Source organism: Ursus arctos, unplaced genomic scaffold (genome assembly GCF_023065955.2).
Source record: "Ursus arctos isolate Adak ecotype North America unplaced genomic scaffold, UrsArc2.0 scaffold_8, whole genome shotgun sequence".
Taxonomy (NCBI): domain Eukaryota; kingdom Metazoa; phylum Chordata; class Mammalia; order Carnivora; family Ursidae; genus Ursus; species Ursus arctos.
The window spans coordinates 61,777,183-61,805,181 of NW_026623100.1; the positions used below are offsets into that span (position 1 = coordinate 61,777,183).

The following is a 27,999-nucleotide window of genomic DNA, read 5'->3' on the forward strand; positions in this document are numbered from 1 at the left end:
ACAAGAGGAAGACAATCAGAAATTTATTAACATGTATCCCTCAGGTATATATAGAGATAGCCAAGGAAAAATGAGTAACTCCCAGAGGTGGCTTAGAACTCAGGTTTGGAAGACACCTTCCCTGGGAAGGGGGGAAGGCCTCTTAGGGGAGAGTAAACGAGTTTGAAGAAAGATGAACTGGCCCGCAGAAGAACAGATGGGAGGTATGAGGTTCTGTGACGGCATTTATCTGGGTGTGGTGTTGATGTTTGTCTTCTCTTGTGACAAAGTCCATCTCGCTAGTTGATGAAACTCCCAGGGAAGGGATTTATGGCCATTCATTTTTTTTTTCAAACATTTTTTATTTAAATTCAATTAATTAACATATAATGTACTATTGGTTTCAGAGGTACAGGCCTGTGATTCGTCAGCCTTATATAATACCCAGTGCTCATTACATCACGTGCCCTCCTTAAGGTCCGTCACCCAGTTACCCCATCCCTCCACCCCCTGCCCCAGCAACCCTGTGTTTCTTATGATTAAGTCTCTTATGGTCTGTCTCCCTCTCTGGTTTCATCTTGTTTCATTTTTTCCTCTCGTCCACTATGATCCTCTGCCTTGTTTCTTAAATTCCATATATCAGTGAGCTCATATGATAATTGTTTTTCTCTGATTGACTTATTTCACTTAGCATAGTACGGCCATTGAGTCTTTTTGGAGAACTGGTCTTCAGGCAGATGCGGACACTTCATAAACAGCCTTTCCCCCCATTTGCTGCTTTTCAAGTGCCTCAAAACCATCAGTGTAGCAAAGCGGCCTATTTTGGGTGGCACACGCTTAACTAGTCATATTTTGGGGTGGCATATTCTGTTACCCTTCAGTTCCATGATTTTCCTGTGCATGCCTGTGGGGGGGGAGGGGGGCTGGTGTATTTGCTAAGCACATTTTCATGCATTTGTCAAACTTTGCTTTCACAGTTACATACTCCCTGACAGTGATGGGGGATGCATAGAGTCCCATTTACCTCTTACAGCTGGTGGGGCTGGTATTTGCCATTACAACCCCACATGTGTGAAATGACCAAATTGCCCTCAGGGCTGAATTGACAGAAGTGGAAGAAAACCAAATTCTGATGACATTCACTGAGGCCTGAATTCAACTGTGGCCCCTAGAGTTTCTCAATCATGGAAGCAGTATATTCCCTTTTTGTGTGGGCATTTGTTTTTTTAAAAACATCTATGAAAGAGTCCTAACTGATGAGCTCTTCCTTAATACTACATACTATAAGGCTGTAACAATGTGGGAAAACACAATAGCACGCAGTCATTCCAGCAAAATGAGAAATAGGATACATGGGCAAACTCGATCTGATTCATTCCACTTTATTCTGGGGTGTAAATTACAGATAACACAACTCGTAAACATACTAGTGGACATTGAAAACTAAGGCCATTCTGTGAGTTATTTTTAAAACTTATTTTGTACATAATCTTTTAAAAAATAAATTACCAAAACCAAGATTCTCTTCTGAAATAAAAGCTTAAGGTCGGTACAAGAAAACTTTTGGGCCGTCTCCAACCTGAAGCTCATCGCGTGACAAGACCGTGTTTGTTTCCTACAGCATAAATAACAGCTCTAAGGCAAAGCCTACCTCAGCATCAAGCTCTCCTCTCCAGATGTCCCCACAAAGTAGTGCTTACCACAGTGACCAGTGTTTACAAACCGTTTTCCTCCCAGTGAGTAGCAAAGAGATTTTTACCTAAGAAACACACTGTAGAATTCTTGGAATGAGAAAAAGAAAGGGACTTATAACTAAGGCACTGAAAGCACATTATTTATAGAAAGAAATGTAAACAATTTAATACCAACAGGCTCCCTCCATTAGAGTCTCTATTATAAAAGTGCACAGGGGCGTCGAGGTCGGGCCCAGAGCCTGCAGGCAAGGTGCAATGGGCACGTCACCCTTTCTGCAGAATTCGGTCTTGGCCACCAACGTCCAGCTCCCAACGTGGTGCCGAGAAGTAACTAATGTCAGAGTGACGCGAGTGGAAGCTGGTATTTCTCCCTAATCTGTGTGTCGGCAGTGTTACAAACAAGGAAGGATTTTAATAGTAATTTGAAATTACGGGCTCTGTTTAACATCTTCGTCCAGTCCTTTACCATGTTCGCCTACTGATTTGCACAGTGACTTCAGACTCATCAGAGCTTTCTGGTGGGAGAATCTGTAACCTCATCAGCGCCCTTCCTCGTAGTTTCCTATGTTAAGTATAATGGTTCCCATTAACGTCCCATACAAACCACATTTGCTTTGTTTAAAACATTTCCGAACGGTGAAGACTGAGCAGTTGGATAGACAGTACTGTAAACGGTTCACAGCCCCCTGAGTTGGTCTTCAAAGGGCCGGAAGAGCATTCGGTGGGAAGTGTGAGTCCAGACGCAGGACAAGCAGCTGCTCTGAGTCCACAGTGATGAGGTGGGAAGGTGTGGAGGGGTCATTCCTGAGGCTGATCACAACATTAAAGTTAAATTAATTTCTACTTGACATTTTGTTACCAATTTTACAAAGCTCTAAGTTCCAAATCATCTGCTGAATATTTCTTTAAAAAATCTTAAAAGAAAAAGGCCAATATGTAGGAACATAAAGAATTACGACTTTAAAAGAAAACTTACTGCAAAAACACAAGACCCCAAAAAACAAAACCAGGAAACAAAACAAACAGAAGCACCTTTTTTCTCTTTGAAGTTATCCTTTCTGATCCTGAAAGCAAAAGCAGGTACAATGTCTGCATTCCCCAGTTTGGGTGCCTATGAATTTCGGGTAGGTAAAACAGAGTGTGCATGTTATCTTTAACCTGTCTTTCATGATCCACAGAAAACATTTTTTAAAGAAGGAAAGAAAAGAGCTTTCCTCTTGTACAGGTTTCACGCCATCCTACGGAGCTTACACCGTGAACGAGGAGCCGAGACGCCGGAGGGCGGGCGGCTGGGCGGGCTACAGTATAAACACGTGTGGGGTAGAAGACGGCTTTTCTCTTTTGCCCAGGACAAATGCGGGGCTGGCTGTAAAACTCTCTGTGTTTCCAAATATAACCAAAAGGAGGTCTGAGAGAAACAAATTAGAAACCTCTTCTATTCAGGAGGGAAAAAACAGGAAAACACCTTAAAAACCACGGGATTCAACAGCTGGGTCTGGAGCCGATTGCATAATAACTAATTAGTCGCTCCTGGCAAGAGTGAAGGCGGCCTGCGGGGAGGGGTTAAATACGGGCGGGTGTGTGTCTGCGAGCGCTCACACTCGTTAGTCCTCCTCCGACGAGTGATGTGTCAGCGGTGTTCTGTGCGCACCCTGGACCCTGTCCTCTGTAAGTTCGACTCACAACGGGCTCACCTTTCACGGCAGTGCACGTTTCAATTGTTGGGTGAAAGTCACCGTTGAGCAAAAGTGGGTTGTAATTAAGGAAAAGGCACTCCCGCCAAAAGGGCGCGTAAAGCAGCAGCTTTAGAGGCCGGCCGAAGGCGGGAGGAGAGCGGACAGGCTTGCGGACAGCTCAAGACTTTTAATTGCCTCACGTTTTCTGCGGCTCTGACCAGCGTCCCCATTATGTGACAAAAACAGCAGTGAGTGCACAGCTCCAGCAGGGCGGAAACACCACGCGCTTCCTCTGCCTCAGGACGAGACTGGTGCTGTTGGTTTGCTGGATTTTCCATGACTCCAAAAGCCAGGAATATTTAGGCAAACAATTGGTTGAAAGTGGATTTAAATTTTAGTACTAAAATAGGAGGCCTGGGACTAAAGAGAGCAAGAGCCCTCATTACCATTAAAAGGGGGTTCATTTTCCTGTTATGTTGGTTTGAAGAGTAAAATCTGTCAAGGCTGCGAGGGCTGAATAATTGAGGCTGAGCCATGACCGCCGTGGCTGTAAGCGCTGTTGCTTTAACGCAGATGTTAGATACCCGTGCACGTACAGAAAATACAATAACCTTCCTTTTTTGGGCAGGTTTTAAAGAAATATTTCAAAAGACACAACTTCAAGAGTTTCTGTCTGCAGTAACAGAACCTTCCACGCATTCCTTTAGAAAGGTAAGTGACCTGATGTCGTACAGAGAAAGCTACCCGTGCCGATGAGCGCAAGGAGACCAGCTCGGAGCACGCAACAGTAAGTAGAAGCGAACGAAACGGTCTTTAGTCCTATCTGTACAAATCCAAACTAAGGTTTCCAAGTGGAGAGCCTGTGGTTGCTCCCTGAGAAATGTCTAGGTCTTACTATCCATGGTTAGAAGGTGGTCTTCTGATGTCTAGGTGAGTGCAAGGCTAAATGCCAAGGTTTTATGAATAATGAAGGGCTTTCTATCAAAATGGTTGGTTGAAGGACGAGGGATTTCCGACATCTGGCCTGAAGGAAGGATGCAATGGTGTGACTGGCAAAGAAATGAGCCTGGGGACAGTGCTGGGGGGGGGAGCCGGGAGGAAGGGCTCTCACCTCCACAGTCAAGTGCCAGCACTTGATCTGAGCCCGTGCTCGAGCCCCAGATCTGCCTCTTGTCTGGGGAGTTTGTTAGGAAATAGGATTGGGCCTCTAGGAAAATCTTGTGTGTCCCTTGTCCACTAACAGCCCAGTGGTGGCTTAGGAATACTCTGGCCCGACTTATTTTATAGTGATCGCTCCCTGCTACGCGTATTGAAATTACATTCAGAGATTTAAAAAAAAAAATCATGTGTGTAGCAATATTTTCCCACAAAACTAAGTGCAAAATATCTTGAACAAATAATGATGGTAGTAGAAATATTTTACATAGTCATGCAAAAATGCATCTCCATTTACAAAGGATTGACACATTTCCAAAATATCGCCTTGGCTGTTACACTGCAAACTTTATGATCTCACTCATTTTTCTTTACATTTAAATGTGGCTGTTTGTGAAAAAACCGGTAACATGCAAGTTCAACGATCTCCAGTCCACCAAATATTCTCTCTAGTAGCACAAAGATAACCACGGTGATTATAAAATACCACCGAACAAGACTGTACAGATATATGAGGAGGCACATTGCAGGGCTGAACAGGGTCCAGTAAAGTATGGACAGAACTTTGAGCACAAGGACCCTGAGCTCAGACTTGCAAGGTGGAATTACAGTCTGCCCGGTGAAGTGAAAATTCTTCTCCCCCTCATAGAAGGAGCGCAGCCTCTCTTCCTTTTCCTCCCAGCGCTTGTGGCACCAGAGCTGGAGGCCCTCCCTGGACTCGGGGAGGGTGTCTACTGGGTACCGGCGCACGTGGAAGTGGATCTCCTTGGGGAAGTCCCCGAGGAGGAGGTGCTTCTCTGTCTGAGGCATGTTGTGAGGGTACGCCACTGTGATGTCATGGACAGCATCGAGGTTCTTTCCTAGGTTTTGGAAAAGATAAAAATACAGACTGAGTCATGATCAATGGGGGACAGTAAGGCTGATTCAAACAACAAGGCAGAACCAAAAACAGGAAAAAGTCAGGACAGAGTGAGCCACGGTGAACAAGCAAGGGCGATACATACTGGCGTTCCTAGGCATTTGGGTCAATATTTGCCATTTTTAGCTTTTCATCCACTTGCTAATTACCACAAAGACCTTTAGAAAGAAATTATCTTCATTTATGGAAACAGTAACCTGCCATTCTAGGACTAAATGGATAAGCACATTAAGTCAGGTTTGAGATAGAAATAAAAGCCCAGGACTGGCCCTTTAATACCAGCGGGAGTCACCTCTTATTAAGAGACCTTCTCTCCAAGTAAGACACAAACTTTCTCACCTTTAGCCCGTTATTACTATAACAGCTATTGGAAAGAAAAACTCAGACTTACAAAAGTGGTCAGACACACATGAAAACTTCTGTATGATTTTGTTTTGTTTTGTTTTTCTGTGATTTAAAAAAAAAAATTTTTAAAAACATGTCCACTTGAAGTCCAAGTAAGACCCTGACCCAGTATACCATCATCCTTAGCAATCTCTGATTAATTACTTTGGCATTAAGTGTTTTCAGCGAGGTCACAGGCCAGATGCTGGAGATATATGGATAAAACCTGGTCTCTAACCTTGCTTAAGAGTTCATAAGAGAATCCGGGAGAGAGGCATGCCCAGTGCCCTAAATAAGGCACAGGTAAGTGGATAGGTAAGAGGGGAGGGGCCCGGCTAGGCAGGCGGCGCAGGTGCAGAGTGAATGTCCTGCAGAGAGCAAGTGGGGCTGAGGGAACAGAAGTACGCTGCAGGCTCCCATCTGGCAAAGGCCTTCACCGTCCAACTTGAAAATTTGAACTCCATTCTGTGAGTGACAGAGAAGCACCTTAAGTGGTGGAGAACCATGGAATGATTTCGAGAAGGGACCAGAGTGTGTTTCATTTTAGCAAGGATTACCTTGGGGGCGGTGACCAGAATGGTCTGGAGAGGACTAGGGGAAAGGGAGGTAGTAGGAGTAATTTGAAGATCATGACAAGGCAAGAAATGAAGGTGAGGGAGGGGCAGAAGGAAGTGACAGGTCCAAAAAAATTACAAGGGAGAACCGACATGGTAGAGCCATTAACTGGATATGGGAGGATAGAGTGGAATGAATGAGCTCAAGTTTTATGGCTCAGGGTACTGAGTGGACGGCGCTGTCTTTCAGATTCGAAATGTAAGTGGACTGTTCGATCTTTAAGGCAACATGAGGACCACCCAGTTGAAGGCTGCTTTCTGCCATTACCACACTCTCCTCATGCAGCCTGTGATGTGCGATTTGTTGCAGAACTATATGATGCAGGCAAAATTAATCTGCGGGGACAGAAATTGAAACAGTGGTCGCCGTGGGTGGGAGAACTGCTGGAGAAGGAGCACGAGAAGTGTTCTGGGTGGCAGCAACATCCTAGACCTTGGTTAGGGTGTAGATTACATCAAACTGTGCACTTAAGACCTGTGCGTCTCTGTTTAGATTTTACCTCGATATTAAGGCACAAAGCCACTTCCCCACCTTATCTCCCCCATATATTCCCTTCCCACTGACACTATTACAGGTTGTGCTCCTTTTTTTAAAAAAAAACTTTTAAATTCGATTTAATTAATATATAGTGCATTATTAGTTTCAGAGGGAGAATTTAAAGATTCATCAGTTGCATGTAACACCCAGTGCTCAGTGTAACAAGTGCCCTCCTTAATGTCCATTACCCACCTCCCTTCCAGCAACCCTCAGTTTGTTTCCTAGAGTTAAGGGTCTCTTATGGTTTGCCTTCCTCTCTGTTTTTATTTTATTTTTCCTTCCCTTTCTTAATTCCACATATGAGTGAAATCATATATTTGTCTTTCTTTGACTTATTTCATTTAGCATAATACCCTCTAGTTCCATCCATGTCGTGGCAAATGGCAAGATCTCATTCTTTTGATGCTTGAGTAATATCCCATTGGATATCCACACCACATCTTCTTTATCCATTCATCTGTCGATGGACATCCGGGCTCTTTCCATAGCTTGGCTGTTGGGGACATTGCTGCTATAAACATTGGGGTGCATGTGCCCCTTCGAATCACTATGTTCGTATCCTTTGGATAAATACCTAGTAGTGCAACTGCTGGGTTGTAGGGTAGTTCTATTTTTAACTTTTTGAGGAAGCTCCACACTGTTTTCCAGAGTGGCTGCACCAGCTTGCATTCCCACCAGCAGTGTAAGAGGGTTCCCCTTTCTCCGCATCCTCGCCAACTCCTGCTGTTTCCTGTGTTGTTCATTTTAGCCATTCTGACAGGTGTGAGGTGGTATCTCATTGTGGTTTTGATCTGTATTTCCCTGATGACAAGTGATGTTGAACATTTTTTTCGAGTGTCTGTGGCCATTTGGATGTCTTCCTTGGAGAAATGTCTGTTCATGTCTTCTGCCTATTTCTTGACTGGATTTTTTTTGGTTTGGGGTGCTGAGTTTGATAAGTTCTTTATAGATTTTAGATACTAACCCTTTATTTGATAAAATATTTGCAAACATCGTCTTCCATTCTGTTGGTTGTCTTTTAGCTTTGTCGACTGTTTCCTTTGCTGTGTAAAAAGCTTTTTATCTTGATGAAGTCCCAACAGTTCATTTTTGCTTTTGTTTCCCTTGCCTTTGAAGAATGTGTCTACCAAGAAGTTGCTGTGGCCGAGGTCACAGAGGTTGCTGCCTGTGTTTTCCCCTAGGATTTTGATGGATTCCTGTCTCACATTTAGATCTTTCATCCATTTTGAGTTTATTTTTGTGTATGGTGTAAGAAAGTGGTCTAGTTTCATTCCTCTGCTTGTGGCTGTCCAATTTTCCCAACACCATTTGTTCAAGAGACTGTCTTTTCCCCATTGGATATTCTTTCCTACTTTGTCAAAGATTAGTTGACCATGGAGTTGAGGGTCCATTTCTGGGTTTTCTATTCTGTTCTGTTGATCTATATGTCTGTTTTTGTACCAATACCATACTGTCTTGATGATTACAGCTTTGTAACACAGCTTGAAGTCCAGAATTGTGATGCCCCCAGCTTTGGTTTTCTTTTTCAACATTCCTTTGGCTATTTGAGGTCTTTTCTGGTTCCATACAAATTTTAGGTTTGTTCCCGCTTTGCGAAAAACGTTGATGGTATTTTAATAGGGATTGCGTTGAATATGTGGACTGCTCTGGGTAGCATAGACATTTTCACAATATTTGCTCTTTGAATCCGTGAGCATGGAAGGTTTTTCTATTTGTGTCTTCCTCAATTTCTTTCATAAGTGTTCTACAGCTTTCAGAGTACAGATCCTCTGCCTTTTTGGTTAGGCTGGCTGTGCTCCTTTTTTAATGATTCTTTAAGTCTTCTGTAAATGTAAACTGTCTGTCTCCTTTACTCTGTGATTTACTTCAATCCAGGTTTCAATTTGGTTTCATAACTGTCTTATAATCAGCCCTTGATAAGGACTGTGGTCTGAAAAATGAAAATACCACTGTCAACAAGGCTTAGGTTCAGAGTTGAAGGGACAGCCTCACTGGGACGCTGAGCATTGTCCACATGAGTGGAGGTGGACGAAAGGTCCGTGTAGGACGGCTGTGGTGGGGATGGATCCGAAGGCCTCGAAAACAGGCAAGGCTGGACCTCTCTGACTCCAGCAGGGAGTCCACTTTGTCTCACAGTGGAGGAAATGTCACTTCCTGCCTCCTGTCATGCCGCTTAGCCTCCTATTTGGAACTGAGTGCCCGGTTCATTTACTTTCAGAATTCCCTGGCAGTCATCATTTCTGCTTCACCTTCCACCTGGACCCCTCTCCGAAAGGGCTGCTGGCCCCCAGCCTGGGACCGCTCCCCTCCCCGGCAGCTCGCACCACCATCCTCCTCGGTCACGCCACACCACGGCACACAGCTCCTCCCCAGCAGCTGCTCTCGTGCGCCAGCTTCTTCCGCAGTGGTTCTTAACGTTCATGAACTATCAAAACGGCTAGAGCTGGACTAGGAAGAAACCAAACTGCTTTCGCTTTCTACTTCCTGCTGGACAGCCCATAGGGAAGGGTGTGGGTGCGAACATGGGTCTGTTCAGGCTATAAACGGCAAGTTTTGAGACTATGTCAGTACCACTTACAGAAATGTTCCTAAGTGAAAAATTCCAGAAACACTGCTGTGTGGAGCATGGAGGCCTGTGGAAGCAGACTGCCCGTGTTCAAATCCTAGGTTCTGCCTCTGACTGACTGACTTGTCTCTGTCGCCTGCTTGGTTCCTGTATCTACAAACCACCTCACGGGGTTGTTGTGAGCATTAAATGAGATAATACATAAAAAACAAAATAGGGTCTGATACATAAGTACTCAATAAATGTTAGCTGCTAACATTGATTACTGAATCACAATACCAGCACGTTGGGTTCTAACCTGTCCCTCTAACTTTAGCTCGCATTAGCCCGCTGATGCCAGCACGGTATTTGCAAGGTGCGGGGGCTGCATTCACATGCCCTCTCTATACTGTCCAGGGTGTTATCTGCCTGAGCCCCGATGACGCCAAAAAGGGACCTCATGCCTTCTACACAAGGCAACTATTCAAATTGTTACTTCACAAAACTGCCAAGAATATTCCCTCTGCTTTAAATACACAGCCTGTTTCCCTGAAATCTCTTCTCTCCACTCTCTTCAAAGTCTACCTCCAGGGGCGCCTGGGTGGCGCAGTCGTTAAGCGTCTGCCTTCGGCTCAGGGCGTGATCCTGGCGTTATGGGATGGAGCCCCACATCAGGCTCCTCCGCTATGAGCCTGCTTCTTCCTCTCCCACTCCCCCTGCTTGTGTTCCCTCTCTCGCTGGCTGTCTGTCAAATAAATAAATAAAATCTTTAAAAAAACAAAAACACAAAGTCTACCTCCAGTCTCAAGGAGATTGCATTCTAAGAAGAGCCTTCTTCAAGTAACCAGGCCCAGAGTGATCTTGCCCCCTGACATGCTCAGGACACATGTTCCGTGTGCTTATTTGGGCACTCATCTGCCATCCCGTCCTCTATTACTGGAAGCTCACGGAAACCCAATCTCCCAGGGCATCATAAGTACCTGAAAGGGCAAGGACCATGTCTCTGCTTTAGATTGTTAGTACCTAGCACAGTGCCCTGCACTTAAAACAGGTTCCAGAAATGCTTGCCTGACTGATATTATTACGGTCTGATAGCCTCTCACCTAAAAATACAGGTGGGAATTATAAAGCCTCCTACAGGAGGTTGTCATAACACAGTGAACTAATATGCATAAAGCTCTTTGCATAGTGCTGGGCAAAAAGAAAGTTCTTAATGTTAGCATGACTATAACTTCTATATTCATTAATGAGATCTACCTACTGCATAGGATTTTTTAATTTTTTTTTTTAACTTGTGTGCTATCGATTCTTGGTTTTGAAAAAATTACAACAATCTTGGGTGGTGGGGTGTCACCTTACAAAAAGGCAATAGTCCAAAAATTTTCAAATAAATTGTTTTTTTTTTGAATTCAGAACTTTGGACTGACAGAACTCAACATAACTAAAATACTATTTATATTACAAACAAGGGCAACACTGTAATGTGTGAAACTGAAAGCAATGAAGTGAGGAAGGAAGAACTGGGGAGGGGGAAGAAGAGACAGCTTACACTTTGTTGCTCATTGCCCTGAGCTGTACGGGATCCTTAAGCATCGGAGAAACTCAGAAATGCATTCAAGCCAGAGCAAGAAAGGAAGAAAGGGACAAAGGCTTTTATGCCCTGAGGTATCTTGATACTTTGTACTTTATATTAGTTTCTTGTCTCCAGACAACCCAAAGCCACACAGAACCCTTTATTGCTAATAGAGGAGCTTACTTTTCACATCACCTTCTCAAGACCTCCTGGCCCCATGGCCTCGAGCCTAGAGGAGCCGTTCCTAAAGGATAAGTTAGTTTCCTCTTAGAAGGTAACAGGTAAGGGTGAGCAGGGCTTGCTTCATTCCTACGTGACAGTAATGAAATGGATAGTCAGAAACTGAAATGTGCCTTTATTTCACTTACCAGTTTGAAGGAGGGCTAAAATGCAATAATAGAATAAGAAAAGAGAAGTTCCTTCAAGGAAAAAGGATTATAGTCTTGGTATGAAAACAACATCCTTTTAAACATGCAAAGTAAGATGGCTGCCATCAGTAAAAGCCATTTTTTAAAAATCTCATTGCTTTTTAGATAGTTGAGATTACAAATCTAGATGCTATCTAGCCACCTGTCATCTGCCTATATGGTGCTTAGAAAATGATCTGTTCCCGATTCTGTGCCTTCTGGAAAGTTTCAAACTTTATTATTATTGTGTTAAGCTACAACTATGTTAGAACAATCACACTCGTGTGGGCCCATAGATGTTTCCTTTTTCCCCCTGGAAGAACAGGACAAACACTATTTCACATCTTAATTTTTAGTCTAAGACTGAGACTAAGGGAATTTTTAATACTTCCGTCAGGTTTAAGTAACCAGCAGAGACTTAAAAGATATAACTGGAATTTACAAATGCAATATGCAGAAGGGAATGTCTCCAAGCACATCAAGTTGAGCCCATGATTATTACAAGAGTCCTATTCAATATGAAAAGCTCACTGGGAGTGGGAGATAACCAATTCTTTACGCATTTGTATGTTTCAAAGGAAAGAACTGCATGAAGAAATCCTGGTTTGTCCACAGCTGCTAAAGAACACACATCGAATTATATAGTTCAGTGGCAGAGTAACAGAAACACAAACTTTTTCTTTTTCAACCAAAGTGGTCTTAAATTTCAGTTATCAACTCTATTATTTTCTTTCCCCATTCTACAATAAAACATCTGCAGAATATACAAAAATACAATTTATTTTGGGTTTCAACTTTAATACTTTAAAAAAATTAAAAATACACATAAGCCTATTTTCTATTAGATCTAAATCCATAAATCTACATATTGGAGAGGTTTTTTTTTTATTTTAAGATTTTATTTATTTATTTATTTGACAGAGACAGCAAGAGAGGGAACACAAGCAAGGGAGCGTGAGAGGGAGAAGCAGGCTTCCCGCTGAGTAGGGAGCACGATGCGAGGCTCGATCCCAGGACCCTGGGATCACGACCTGAGCCGAAGGCAGATGCTTAACGGCTGAGCCACTCAGGTGCCCCTATTTTGGAGGGTTTTAAATAAAGTAGCTTGCCATCTAAGATGCATTTGTGTTAAAAGAAAATGCTGAGGCTGCTGGATTTGTGCACTATTTTCCAGATTAAAAAAAAAAATTACCCCAAGATGATAAAAGTTGGATTTAGTAACTCAACAATCACCCACCCTGTCACTTTAACACTGACCTATACTAGTACACGGCTAATAATAAGCATGACAAACTGGCACTAGCCAGTACACTTTGAAGAATGGTTCGGAATGGACAGATTAAGATACATTTAGACAAAAAAATACCAATAAATAAGACCCGTTTCAGCTTCAAAATAAAAGGGCATGCATGAACCACTTCAAATTAGCTGTTAATAGAACTCAGAACCATTTTCTTAGGGAAAAACTGCTTCCTACTGAGAACATTATTCATTTGTCCTTCTGTATAAGTTGAGTACTTAAGAAATGAAAAGTACAGACAGGCTGCTTCTGGTCCTGCCCGGCGTCAGCTCTCTGACTGTAGCATGTTCACCGTAAGCCTCAACTATAAACGCAGGTATAACACTACCGACCCTCCTAGGGTTTTGTGAGGGCCAACTAGGAGAAGGGTTGTAAAATGCTCGGAGAAGTGCCTGGCACACGGTATGGGCTCTGATGCTTGTTCTTATTCCTCTGGGTGGGTGATCTCCTAGAGCGCCTGTACGGAGCTGAGGTTCAGGCTGCTACTCTTGACCTTCCTTCTGTCTCTGGACTTGCTCCTCCTCTGGAGGAGACTCCAAGTCTGCTGTGGCACACCTGGTGGTTTATGCTCTGACTGCACTCATGCCTCCCCCATAGCACAGAAGCAAAGCGTTGAGGAGACTGGCCTTGGCTCTAGGGGCAGGCCCTAATTCACCACCTAATACACATTTCTCTCCACCCCTACCAACTCATCCTTAGACATTTTCAGCTAAGTGTAGATATTAATCCTTTGACGGCAGTCAGAATCAGAAGGTGATGATCTGTGCTCTAGGACTGTTGGCCTCCTGCCCCATCTTGCTTTTATTTTTTTAAAAGCCAAAATTAGGGGGCGCCTGGGTGGCACAGCGGTTAAGCGTCTGCCTTCGGCTCAGGGCGTGATCCTGGCGTTGTGGGATCGAGCCCCACATCAGGCTCTTCCTCTATGAGCCTGCTTCTTCCTCTCCCACTCCCCCTGCTTGTGTTCCCTCTCTCGCTGGCTGTCTCTATCTCTGTCGAATGAATAAATAAAATCTTTAAAAAAAATAAAAAATAAAAAATAAAAGCCAAAATTAGTACCTCCTCTTTGTCTAAGAAAGAACCACCCTGTGCTTGAAAATCAACTCTCAGCTGCAAAGGTGAAACTAAAAATGGTATATTTGTGAAAAGTCTTGCTTATCCAACCTGAATCTGGTTCTCACAGGTAATTTCAGGGACATTATTTTCACATTCCTATCCTAAATCTGTCGAACTTTTGGAGTTTTGTATAAATGCACGGATCTTTTCAGTTCTAAAGATCTCTCTTCTGACGGGCGCTGATTCTCTGAGTCTTCAAAATAAGTTTTTAGATAGAATGAAAGCATGTTGGCATTTTCCACAGTTTACAATATTGGTGTATTACTAGATCATCAAGGCAAGACCAGAACAGCATATACTTGTTGAGGCCAGACTCACACATATACACACGTACGCATATAAAACATGTCTTGAAAAAGAGATCTGTGAACTTTTAACAAACTGGACCACATTATACGTACGTACGTACGCTTTTATACCTTATTTTTTATGCATCTTTCTATACATGCCGTCAAAGATTTTCTAAAATGTCACTTTGTGGATGCGTAATATTTGCTTCTAGAGAAATTTTAAAAATTCCTTTGTTTTGAGATATTTGTTTCCACATAAACAACATTTAAATTGATCTATTTGTAACTAACGATGAAGATTTTTCTAGGATAAATTCCAATAAATTGAATTGCTGCATCAAAGATATGAACACCTTAACAGACTTTGACTACGTAAAGGACACTGCACTGTGGAATGTTCAATTTAAACACAAGAAATGCATGACAGGGCTATCCTTTCACACTTACTAATGCTTGGTGTTATAATTTTTATGAAGTTGCCGAAGTAGACCATGTTTGTTTACAAAAGGTCTTGATTAACTAAACAAGTCCACTGGAAGTATATACTGGTAGACTGCCTCGCCTGTTTTGAAAATTTAGTTTTTTATCTGTTTGTAAGAACTCTACCCCCTACCATATGTTACAAATCTTTCGCAGTGATTTTATCAGCTGGTCACTACTGTTCCCCGGCCACAGTGAGTTGATTTTGTTGGATTTGCTGCTCTGGGAAAGCAGCTTCATTTCTTCTATCCGGTCCCTAATGCTGTTTGTCTCTTTTTAAAAGTCAATTTGCACAAAGCTCCTTTATCATATGTTTACAAATATGTTTACAAATCCATGATCTACTGCCTATATTTACGGCATCCTTTCCAATACATGTATGTGTGCGCACGCTCACGCATCTATGCGTCTATACAAGTTCATTTCTTTTTCTATTATAGCTTTTGGATGCCTCTTTTTATCTCCCCCTGCCTCTATATTGTATGTATATTTTTTTATTGTTCTGCAAGATGAAAAACACTTTTCCATTTAATCTTATAATTTAATTTTCTTTCAGTAGAGGTCAGTTTTTCTAGCATCCTTTATTAAATGACTCCTCTTCGAAACAAAAGATAAAATGAATTTATGGGACTTCATCAAGATTAAAAGTTTCTGCACAGCCAAGGAAACAGTCAGAAAAACTAAGAGGCAGCCCACGGAATGGGAGTATATATTTGCAAATGACGCTACAGATAAAGGACTGGTATCCAAGATCTACAAAGAACTTCTCAAACTCAATACACGAGAAACAAATAAACAAATCAAAAAATGGGCAGAAGATATGAACAGACACTTTTCCAATGAAGACATACAAATGGCTAACAGACACATGAAAAAATGTTCAAAATCATTAGCCATCAAGGAAATTCAAATCAAAACCACACTGAGATACCACCTTATGCCAGTTAGAATGGCAAAAATAGACAAGGCAAGAAACAACAATTGTTGGAGAGGATGTGGAGAAAGGGGATCCCTCCTACATTGTTGGTGGGAATGCAAGTTGGTACAGCCACTCCGGAGAACAGTGTGGAGGTCCCTTAAAAAGTTAAAAATTGAGCTACCCTATGATCCAGCCATTGCACTACTGGGTGTTTACCCCAAAGATACAGACGTAGTGGAGAAGGGCCATATGCACCCCAGTGTTCATATGTCCACAATAGCTAAATTGTGGAAGGAGCCGAGATGCCCTTTAACAGATGACTGGATTAAGAAGTTGTGGTCCATATATACAATGGAATATTACTCAGCTATCAGAAAGAACGAGTTCTCAACATTTGCTGCAACATGGACGGCACTGAAGGAGATAATGCTAAGTGAAATAAGTCAAGCAGAGAAAGACAACTATCATATGATTTCTCTCATCTATGGAACATAAGAACTAGGATGATCGGTAGGGGAAGAAAGGGATAAAGAAAGAGGGGGTAATCAGAAGGGGGAATGAAACATGAGAGACTATGGACTATGAGAAACAAACTGAGGGCCTCAGAGGGGAGGGGGGTGGGGGAATGGGATAGACCGGTGATGGGTAGTAAGGAGGGCACGTATTGCATGGTGCACTGGGTGTTATACACAACTAATGAATCATCGAGCCTTACATCGGAAACCGGGGATGTACTGTATGGTGACTAACATAATATAATAAAAAATCATTAAAAAAAAACCAGATTTTTGAGAAAGTACAAAAGCAAAAAAAAAAAAAAAATGACTCCTCTTTTCTCCAATTTTGAAATACCAACTCGGTCATACATTAAATTCTCAAATATGTAAACATCTGGTTTCCCTTCTCCCTTCTGCTCCACTTATCTGTGTTGATTCCTGCTCCAAGACCATACTGATGTCCTTAGTGACTTATATCTGGTAACGAAAATCTGCCTGTTTTCTTTTTCATTCTATACTTGACTCCTGCTGGCAAATATTTTTGCAAAATAAACTTGAGCATTTAATTCAATTCTAAAATAACCACTCCCCCAACTTATCCTGAAATTACATTTGCATTCTATTTACATTATAACTTTGGAAGAACACTTTTATATTGTCTTTTCCTCTAAGAAAAAAGTATGCTTTTCCATTTGCTCAAGTCTTATTTTATGTATTTCAGTAAGATTTCAGTTTTCTTCACACAGCTTCTGTGACTTCCTTTTAAAATTTATTCCTAAATAATTTAAGAATTTTTGCCATTATTGTGAATGGGATATGTATTCTTCTGCTTTTAGGCAATCACTGCTTCAGTAGAGAAAAATCTGTTTGCTGTACATTTATATGTAGCCATCTTAACACATTTTCTTATTAAATTTGGTTTCTTTTTTACTACATTCTTTTTGAATTTTTAGATTTTCTATCAGCAGCAAAAAAGCTTTATGTTCAATTTTCTCCTCTTTAAGGTAGTCTTAGTGCTTTCACTAGCATTTACTTCTAATAAAAAGGATGGTGGCTTTAGGGCTTGAGTAGGAGATCCTTACTGTTGAGTTTTGGTAAAACAGTAGTCTATTTTATTAGTTAATTTCTATTAGTGGCTTAAAGTTCATCAAATATCTTTTCAGCATCTATGGATTAGATCAAACTTTTTCTTTGTTAAAGAAAATATTAGTCAAACATCTGTACGAACCAAAGTCCTAGATATTATTAAAAGGAAAAATAGGAGAAATGCAAAGAGAATTTAAAATTATACTGTAGGCTTCTGTGCCTTTCATAACAGGTCAACAGGAATAAAACTCAATTACATAAAAGAATTGAATACTGATAAATGTGATTTAATAAGATTATATAGATCTATATGTCTTTCAAAAATATTTTAGAGGGGGGTAGTATCCATGGAACACTAATAAATATTTGATTATTGATGACAAGATTTAGACACATTTTGTAAAAGTTGAGCTACTATAACCACATTCTCACATCAAAATCCCATAAAAACATATATATATCCCCCTTTAGCAGAATACTTTTAGATAACCCTTGATGAAAGGTGAAATCAATAAGAAAATTATGAACTACTCTTAAAAGAATGAAAAATGGAAATCAATGCGATAGAGTGAAGGCTATACTCAATAATGTATGCTTCCTTATTAAAGAGGAAAAACGAAAAAGAAGAAATTACTACCTTGGAAATGGCGCCAGAGGGGTGGGGGAGAGAATCCAAAGGGAAATATAGGGGAAAAAATTATTACAGATAAAAAGCAGTAATTAATGAAACAAAACTAAGAAATAGTGAAAATAAATAAGTACAAAAGCTAGTTATTTGATGAGATCAATAAAATGCTAAATTCTATGAATGTGATTAAGGGAAAAAGAGAGCATGCGTATTTAAGATTCTAGATAGTAAAGGAACCAAAATCATAAATATAGACGAGATTAAAAGAATGATGTGAATCGATACGTAAAACTTCGTAGATCTGCATACTATGTACACACAAACTATAGTAGCGTATGCACGTGCAAAAGTACTGTGCTTGGTAGTATAGCATGACTGCCACTTGTGCATCTGTAGATTGTGTTACTGATGACATGAACTTATTTTGCCTATTCTTTGAAAAATTCATACTCTGTTCATTATTCTTCAAAAGAAAAATACGTGCTAAAATGTTGAGAGAAGACATTCAAAATGCAATGGGGAAAAACAAGAGCAATAACAATATGATTTGTCATCGCTGAACTCAACAAATTCGTGTAGATGTTCCAAAACCACGGGGCATGAATCAGTAACAGATTAAAAGATCCAAAGTGTCAGCACGTGCACAACTCTACACCAAATTGGATCTTAAGTAAAATTCTGTTATGCACTCCTGGAATAAGTTCAATTGACTAATCCAGCCAATCACAGGCTAGGCCCTGCCACTCACTCTGTGGCAGCTATCGAAACTACAGTGAGTATCTAAGTTACAATCTTGTAAATCTTTAAAAACTTACGCTAATAACAATACAGCTCAACTTGAAAAAAAAAAAATGCCCACAAAGCAAAGGCTAATGTTACAACTCTCCCTCTATCTTTATTGTGTAGGTAATTTTGCATAGAACAGAGTTTTCTCTGCAATTTCATCCTTTTCTCCTCTGAAAGAAAAAGTAAGTTTGGCTGAGGATGGGGTATTATTAATGGGGTGTAGGGCAAGCTGTCTTCAAGAGCAAGAGAAATAGAGTGGAAGGTGAAGGTCTCTGGTCGCAGGTGAGTTCTGTCTTGCCCTGGCCCTGGGCTTTGCGTTGGGAGCCACCCTGGGTGGTCAGAAGGTGCGGCGAAACCGCCTTAGGCGTGTGCCACACCTTCTCCTTAGATGATCCAAGAACTAAATTACCTTGTTTTTAATCCCTTAGGACTCTGAATTCTCATTCAGTGAGCCTGACTTCAGTTTGACTAAGGTTTAGGGATTCTCAGTAAAACAAGGCTTCCCTGATCAACCAGGAGCGGTCCAACCGCAGCTGCATGCGCTCCACAGTAGGGGCTTATGAATGCACAAGGCCCTCGGGTCGATGGGAGGCACGTGGGCAGAGATTTCTGCGCACGGGGCTATATGCCTCTGCCTATTTTGAAGGCCGTTTCCTGCTTCCTCATTCCACCACGGCCTGCTCATACTGTGTTCTCCCAAATGACCAAATTAAATATCCCACCAAGGAATGTATTTTATGGCCTTGTGCTTTTTAGTAGAAGTAGTCATAATTTGTTCTTTCTTGTCTTTGTACTTTGTTTTAACAAGTCCTGCAAGGTAAAGTATAAAGCAAGGTGGTGGCGGTGGTGAAGAAAATGGATCAATATGGGGAATACTTGGAGCACCTGGGTGGCATAATTGGTTAAGTGTCCGACTCTTGGTTTCACAGCTCAGGTCATGATCTTAGGGTTGTGAGATCGAGCCCTGTGTCGGGCTCTGTGCTAGGCATGGAGCCTGCTTAGGATTCTCACTCTCTCCTTCTGCCCCTCCCTCTCCTCAAAAAAAAAAAAAAAATGGGGAATACTCAAAACTTCAAAAGATGAATTCTCAACTACAGGTCTTCTGTATGCCCAGTTCCTCACTTGTACAAAGGGTGTTGCTACTGGGATACAGGGATAAGCTGACAGGACTGTAACCTCTTTTCTACCGAGAGCATAAAGAATCAGGCTGTGTGTAACTCACCCAAAGGACCAAAGTCTCAGGTTCTTCCAAGATGGCAAAAGAACAGTAAGCTCTATTCTTATACGGTATATGGAGTATCTTTTGAAATTTAAAACAAAATAAGAAAAAGTAAATAGATTTTATGTAATTCAAAAGGATGTGTTTCAAAGAAGAAAGCTGACCTACTGATAACAACATTGTATACCATTTTGATACTTCTGCCCAAAAGAGGTTAAATTTCCTTTTGGCATGTTGTCTTCCTTTCTGTACTTCTCTTTCTTTCTTTAATTATATGTGGATAAAGCTCAAAGACAGACGGTAACGTTACACAGAATTGGACACTAACCCAAGTACTCTATGCCTTTTTAAATGATCAGAATACCATAGGTACCATAGGTACCATATACCTGTAGACTTACATTCTTGGATTTGAATAACTGTGGCCTACTATGTGCTCTGCCAGGCAGAAAACTCATTTGCTTGCATCCCATGGAGTCTACTAGAATCAAGTGCTGTTTGGGGAAGGGAATATTCCATGTAACAATGTTCTTTCTCTGTATTCTTTGCCTGAGATGTGAGGATCAAAGATTCTTCTAAATATTCCCCAAACTTCAACCAGAACTTCCTTAGTGTTGACCAAATTCTCAAAGCAATACTCTCCAAAGCATCAATGAAGACTAGGGGTATAAGGGTGAATTTACTTTCTAGTAAACTTTGTCAAGTTTCATCAGAAAGGGGAGGTCAGGGCTGATAATCAAGCCCAGTTGTTTAGTAAATAACTCTATTACATTTGAGCAGCACAGGGGTGGAATCAGGACTAGGGGCCAATAAGGAAACCGACTATTAAGGAGCAGATGCTTTCTTCGGAAACAGTCATTAGGAGACAGGAAGTAGAGGGAGAAAGAGGTTTCCACCTTAGGATCAATTCCTATGAATCAGCAAAAAACAGTCATTGGAATAATAACTTTCTGTTTAAAGTCAGTTATAAACACACTCATCACCTGGGAAATGCAAGTCAAAACTACAGTGAGATATCACCTCACACCTGTGGGAATGGCTAAAATCAAAAACAGAAGCAAGAACAAGTGTTAGCGAGGATGTAGAGAAGAAGGAACCCTCATGCTCTGGTGGGAACATAAATTGGTGCAGCCACTGTGGAAAACAGTATGAAGGTTCCTCAAAAAATCAAAAATAGAAATATCATATGATCCAGTAATTCCACTACTGGATATTTACCCAGAGAATGTGAAAACACTAATTCAAAAGGTTATATGCATCTCTATGTTTACTGCAGTATTGTATACAAGAGCTAAGATAGGGAAACAACCTAAGTGTCCATGGATAGCTGAATGAATAAAGATGTAGTGTATTTATATACATAATGGAGTATTATTCAGCCATAAAAAATGAGATCTTGCCAATTCATGATAACATGGATGGACCTAGAATGTATTATGCTAAGTGAAATAAGTCAGACAAAGACAAATATACGATTTCACTTTTATGTGGAATCTAAAAAACAAAAAACAAATGAATAAAGAAAGAAAACAAGAAGAAACAGACCCATAAATACAGAACTAGCGATTGGAGGGGAGAGGGATGGAGGATTGCCAAAATGGGTGAAGGGAATTGGACGATACAGACTTCCAGGTATGAAATCAAGTCATGGGAATAAAAGGTGCAGCATGGGGAATATAGTCGGTGGTATCGTAAAAGAATTGTATGACAGATGGTAGCTACGCTTGTGGTGAGCACAGCATAAGGTAGAGAGCTGTCAACTCACTGCTGTTTACACCTGAAACTGACGTAACATTGTGTGTCAACTATACTTCAATAAAAATAAAATTTATAAGGAGAGTCAGCATCTGTATAAATAGCTACCAATTCTGAAATTTAAACTAGGAGAATAACAATATATTAGGGAAGCAAAGGATGAATAGCGTCTCCCTGAAAACTCTCATCCACCAGAACTTCAAACGTAACTGTATTTGGAAATAGGGTCTTGGCATCTGGTAAATGTAATTAAGGACTGAGATGAGATCATACTGGATTCAGGTGAGACTTCTATCCAATGGGAATGTCCTTAGAAAAGGACACACAGAAATACGGAGAAGATTTTCCCGTGAAGATGGGGCAAAGATGGACTCATGTAGCCACAGGCCAAGGAACACCAGGCGGCACGAAGAAAGCTGGCAGACGCAAGGAAGGACTGTCCTGGAGAGCTCTGGGACAGGGGTGGCCCTGCCAACACTTGATTCGGGCTTCCAGTCTCCACAACTGTGAGAGAGTAAAGCTTCAGGTTTTTTTTAAGCTACTGAGTTTGTGATTTTATTAATGGCAGCCTAGGAAACGAATATCGTATACATTAAGAAATATCAAATGTCAAGGATTATTTTTTCTTTTAAGGTTTTATTTTTATTTAAGTAACCTATACACCCAGTGATCCCCAGATCAAGAGTCATACGCTTCCCCGCCTGAGCCAGCCCGGTGTCCTTGTTTTTTCTTTTTCTTTTTTTTTAAGCCTGCATTTTGGGGAAGAGAAAAATCTTCGCTAAAGTTTCACTGGAGTTCTGAGTTATGAAGTAGCATTTTGAGAATAAAGAGCGAAGTCACCTGTTAGAAACAGCTGCATGGAAAAGGAAGACTCTGTTTCCTAAATTTATCTGAAGAGGTTGACTGCAGGTTCCTATGGAGAATGCAGAGTTAAAAATTTATGGCAGTTGCTACAAACTGCAGAGATGTGTTCCTTAGTCGAGGAAGAGAGGCTATGGCAGTGGTTCTCCACCTTCAGTGGTCTAAGCAGCACCTGGGGAACTAGGTGAAAATGAAGAGTCCTGGGCTTCATTCCCAATGATTCTTATTTAGCATGTATGGGTGAGATCAAGAAATCCACATTTTAACAGGCACCCCAGGAGAGTCTGATCTGATGGAGAGGGTTGGAGGACCACACTCTGGAAAGCACTGGGTTATAGCGATGGTTCTAAGCAGAGGCGGCTATGGGGAATTGTGTTTAAAAGCTGGGTTCTAGAATCAGGTAAGACTGTGGGTTCTTCGTCTAATTACACTCCTTGTTAAACATGTGGCCTTGGAAACATAAAGGACTATTTGAGGTCATCCTTAGCAAGTGATCAATGAATGTTGTCTATTGCAGTTATTTTTAAATTTCCTTAGGTGAAACAGTTTGCTCTAATTCACATTACACAGTGACTTTCTTATAACAGTAACTGCCCTAAGTTGTGTCCCTATAGGAGATTTGATTAGGGTACTGAAAAGAGTTTACTCCTCCTTTGGGGCACTGGGGAAAGATCTTGATGGATATGATTTCAGATAATTAGGGGACAGTGAGTGGGCACAAAACGACTGGGATTGGGCAGAAAGAATTTTAAAGGGAAGAAGGCAAACACCAGCTCTGCCAACATTGCAACTTTGCCTGAAAACTCTGATGGCTCCTAAGTTTACCAAAGAAAATCATTTCTCACTGCATCTGACCCAGTGAGGCAGTTATGAACCTGGCTAGACTGCAGAGAGAGGCCTGCCTGACCTCTAATTCAGCCTAGTTTCTCAGTCAATTCCAATTCCTTCATTTATCAGGAAAAGAACAGGAATTTTTTAAAGAAGTGCATGAGAAAAGTCCTTTTTATTAGTAGTAGAACACTTAAGTTTCCTATTTGTAGAAATTTGCATCAGTGGGGTAACGGGGATTGGGGAGGTGCTGAACTTGAGTGAGAATGCAGACACTAATAGAGGCTTCCTGATTATAGCAGGGGGCACTGAACTTCTGCTGGTCTGCACCCTCAGGCTAAGGAGAAAACTGAGGCCTGAGTCTTAGAGCCATGTGGTAGACTAACATATTACTACTTTCCAACACCAGTATTCACTCAGCTGAGGCTATACTTATTATCGGGGTCTGGCTTTTTTACATTCCAGTGTTTATAAGTAGTATGTAAAGACCTAAAGTCTTAATGTATGATAAAAACCAGTGGTTCTCACTTGTTTTCTTAGACCTAGCTAGAAGTTCACCAGCAAAGAGAGGCTCAACAATGGGTTAGGTAAGCAGAGGTGTTTGAAAAATTAACCCAAGTTATTAGGTAGGATATTCCTGGTCTCTCAATTCCACATATCTAAAACAACACTACGTAGGTATATATCTGTACTTCTTTCATATGATAGCACTTATTACACATGTGGTATTAGAGGTCTTAATCACTGCAAGAGGCCAAAAGGAAAAGGCATATACCTTGAAAAGGAAAAAGTAAAACTGTCTTTATTCATAGGCAATATAAAAGACTGTAGAATATCTTTAGGAATCTACAAAAAAGGCACTAGAATAAGTGGATTTAGCAAAGTGGCAGGATACAAGTTCAATATAAAAAATTATTTGTCCATAGTGGCAATGAACACTGGAAATTCAAATTATATAGACAGCCATTTATAATATCAAAAATATGAAACACTTGGAAATAAGCTTAACAAAATAGGTTCAAGACTGCAAACTATAAAACATTGCTAATAGAAATTAAAAAGACCTAAGTAATTGGGGAGATATACCATGTTCACAGATTGGAAGATTCAATATTCTTAAGATAATGTTTCTCCTCCAAACTGACCTATAGAGTCAAAGTAACCTTAATCAAAACACCTAGTATGCTGTGTATAAATTAAGAATTGATTCTAAATGTTACAAAGATATGCAAAAGAACTAGAAAAACAAAACAATTTTGAAAAGGAAGAACAAAGCTGGAGCCTTCCACTAACTGACGTTGGGACTCAACTGTAATGGTTCAGTGAGCTACTGGAAGAGGGCTAGATGGACAGATCAGTGCAAGAGCAGAGTCCAGAACAGCGTCACACTTAAATTGTCAATTTCATTTTCAACAAAGTTGCATGGGTGACTCAATGGGGAAAAGATGGTCTTTTCAAGAAATGGTGCTGGAACAAGTGGTATCTACATGCAAAAAAATCTGATGCTTACCTGACACCATATGCAAAAATTGACTCAAAATGCATCACAAGCCTAATTGTAAAAGCTAAAACTATAAAATTTCTTCAAGAAAACATAGAAAATCACTGTGACTTGGGTTAGGTAACAATTTCTTAGGTTAAAAAATAAAAAAAAAAAACCACAAAACCCCAAAATTTAAAAATGGAGAAACTGTGCTTCATCAAAATTAAACACTTTGGCCTTCCATAAGACAACCTTAAGAAAATGAAAAGGCAAGTCACAGACTGGGAGAAAAATACCTAAAGACTATATATATGAAAGGACTTATATCCAGTATATATAAAGAACTCTTACAACTCAACAAGAAGACAATCCAGTTTTTAAGAATGGGTAAAAAGACTGGATTTGACAAATCTCCAAAGAAGATACATGAAAGGCAAATAAGTCTAAGAAAAGTTACTTAAACATCTTCAGTTATTAGGGAAATACAAACTACAACCACAGTAAGACATCACTGCACATTTATTAGAAATGGCCAGAATTAAGAAGGCTTTGGTGCTGAGGCTTTGGTGAGGGTGCCAAACAACTGGAACTCTCCAGTACCCCTGATGGGAATGGAGAGCACAGCCACTTTGAAAGAGAGTTTGGCAGTGGCCTAACGATCACACTCCTATGTTTCTACCCAAGGAAACATAAGCCCACACAAATTCTTATACACAAATGTTCATAGAAATTTTATACATAATATTCTAAAACTGGAAGCAACCCCCCAATGTCTATCAGTCCATGAATGGGTAAACAAATTGTGGTATATTCCATACAGCAGAGTACCATTCAGTCATAAAAAGGAATAAATTGTTAAATGCCAAGGGAAAAAAGCCAGACAAGGAGACTACATACTACTTAATTCCACTTATATAAAAATCTAGAAAAGGCCAAAACAGTGACAGAAAGCAGATAAGCAGTTTCCAGCAACTGGGGTTCAGGGGAGATGTCTGACTGTAAAGGGAGGGAGGGCATATGAAAGAACTTTTGAGGGTGATGGAATGTTCTCAAATGTGACATTATAATGGTAGTTATGTGACTCTGCATTTATCTAATACATGTAATTGTACATTTAAAATGTACTTGCATTTTACAGCAAGTAAATTGTGCCTCTAAAAGCTGTTATTTTTTAAAACTGCTCAAATACCTGCCCTAAAAAAACACTTAAAAGTGATAACATATCATAAATTTTAATATCTGCTAAAGTCTAAACAGAGTTTTATTTAGGCTAGTTGGATCCTAGCCAAAATGTTAGAAAACAAAGTATTTAAAGTTTGAAACACATCCAAAATTTATTCTGATGCACTATTTTTTAATGACTTTTTTTTGGTATTAGCACTTTGTTGGAAGCAGAATATTTTCCTATTCGTTCAAATGAACATTAACATATCCATATGCTTTGCATTAGTGTTGTGTACCATTTTTCCTTTCCTGGCTAAAACAAGATATAATTTCCTAATTAAAAGATTACTCTAAGTGCAACCTGACATTTTAAAATTTCTACCACCCTAATTTCAGGTCCACAAATAATACCCAACACGTTTTCTTGCTCCTATCTAGAAAGGAAAAAGATCAAATCAACATGCCTCTGAAAAAGTCGCAGATAATTCAATTAGGATTGACAAAGAAAAGAATAACGATAACAAGACGAATGGAAGACAATGTGTCTTGAAATCAATATTTTAGAAGCAGATAGATCTAATTCATTAGATTGCCACAACAGCAGGTTTATCAAATGAAACACACACACTCACACACACCCTTGTACCCTTCAATAGTATAGTAACAGGATAGCATCTGATCTGCTTAACAGCTCAGAGTTCGGAGGATATACTTCTGCTTTTAATACTATGACACGGAAACTTATAAAACATTTGGAGACTAGTTTAACATAGCCCCTGTAACCTTCCCCCCTCCCAAATACTCCCTCCTCCACCACCCAAAACAAGTCCCTTCGCATCCTACAGCAACTCAATAGCAGCGTTCTCTCTTGGCTATGCACACAGTGTGACACCTGTGTCAAAATGACCTTGCACAGCTTCGAGGACTCTTGCACAGTGGCTGTGGATGAGGCTGGGCCTGGGCAGACTGTGAAGAAGGCTCCTGCTCTGTAGCGAGCGCCCTTCCCTCCTCGACTACACAGGGAAGGTCTCTTTTCAGTCCTTTACAACAGTGATCAATGACTGGGTATATTTTGTCATGAGTAGATTTCAAGAAGTCTTAACCATTCAATGTCTTTCAGACCTAGCCAGAAAGTAATCTGATTTTGTGCCCCTGATATATAATTTACCATTCTTTCCCTGATAAAAATTTTCCACTGTACCTCCACAAAGCAAATAAATGAAATGGAACTGGGATGCCCAGTTCCTAAAGTTTTATCTCCTTTCGCTTCACCCATTTCTGTAACCTCTCTGGCTGCTGAAGGTTTTTGAGTTTGCTGCCTCTCACTTCGCCCAGAAATTCACTCAAGCCTATCAGACAGGTCAATGTTTTGGTGGGCGTTATTTTACTTGGTTTTTTGGCTGGGAAAGGAGACTAGTGGAAGAAAGTCCTTGGTAGATTACTGATTATTGGTCAGAAGCAGGCCCCCAGTACTGCTTGGCAATCATACTTGTTTCCGTAGACCATTCTGTGTTCTATCTTCCCAGATTTGAATATTTAATGCCTTTGCTTTTCTATCAAACCTCCATTATTTTACTTTGCCTTCTTTTCTTTGTATGGATGATGACACCTGTGTTTAGGGCCAATCCCTTCCCCTATATGCTTGATCTTATCCTTTCTTGTCTACTTGATGATACTGCTCCAGCAAATTCCCCTCTCTCCTACATCATCAATTTCCCCTTTAATCAGTCATTCCTGTCTTGCTTATTAACAAGCTCATAATTTCTCCCATCATTCACTCGATGCACATTTCCTCCCAGCTACCACTCATTTCTCTGCTTGCCTACACAGCTAAGCTTCTTGTGGTCTATACTCCCTGTCTTCAATTCTCCTCTCTCATTTCTCTCTCTCTCTCTCTCTCTTTTTTTAAAAGATTTTATTTATTTATTTGACAGAGAGAGACAGCCAGCGACAGAGGGAACACAAGCAGGGGGAGTGGGAGAGGAAGAAGCAGGCTCCCAGCGGAGAAGCCCAATGCTTCTAGAACACTGGGATCACACCCTGAGCCGAAGGCAGACGCCCAATGACTGAGCCACCCAGGCGCCCCTCTCATTTCTCTCTTAAACC

General features: G+C 40.7%; 1 protein-coding gene across 9 annotated transcripts in view; it reads right to left on the reverse strand.

Moving 5' to 3' along the window:
- Positions 1-1,345: 1,345 nt before the first annotated feature.
- Positions 1,346-27,999, reverse strand: part of LCLAT1 (lysocardiolipin acyltransferase 1) — a 185,987-nt gene continuing 159,333 nt past the window's right edge. For all 9 annotated transcript variants that reach the window (XM_026478317.4, XM_048222546.2, XM_048222547.2 and 6 more), the window contains one exon: positions 1,346-5,364. In XM_026478317.4, coding sequence (XP_026334102.2) covers positions 4,862-5,364 — 503 coding nt within the window. In that variant the 3' untranslated portion in view covers positions 1,346-4,861. The remainder of the gene's footprint in view (positions 5,365-27,999) is intronic.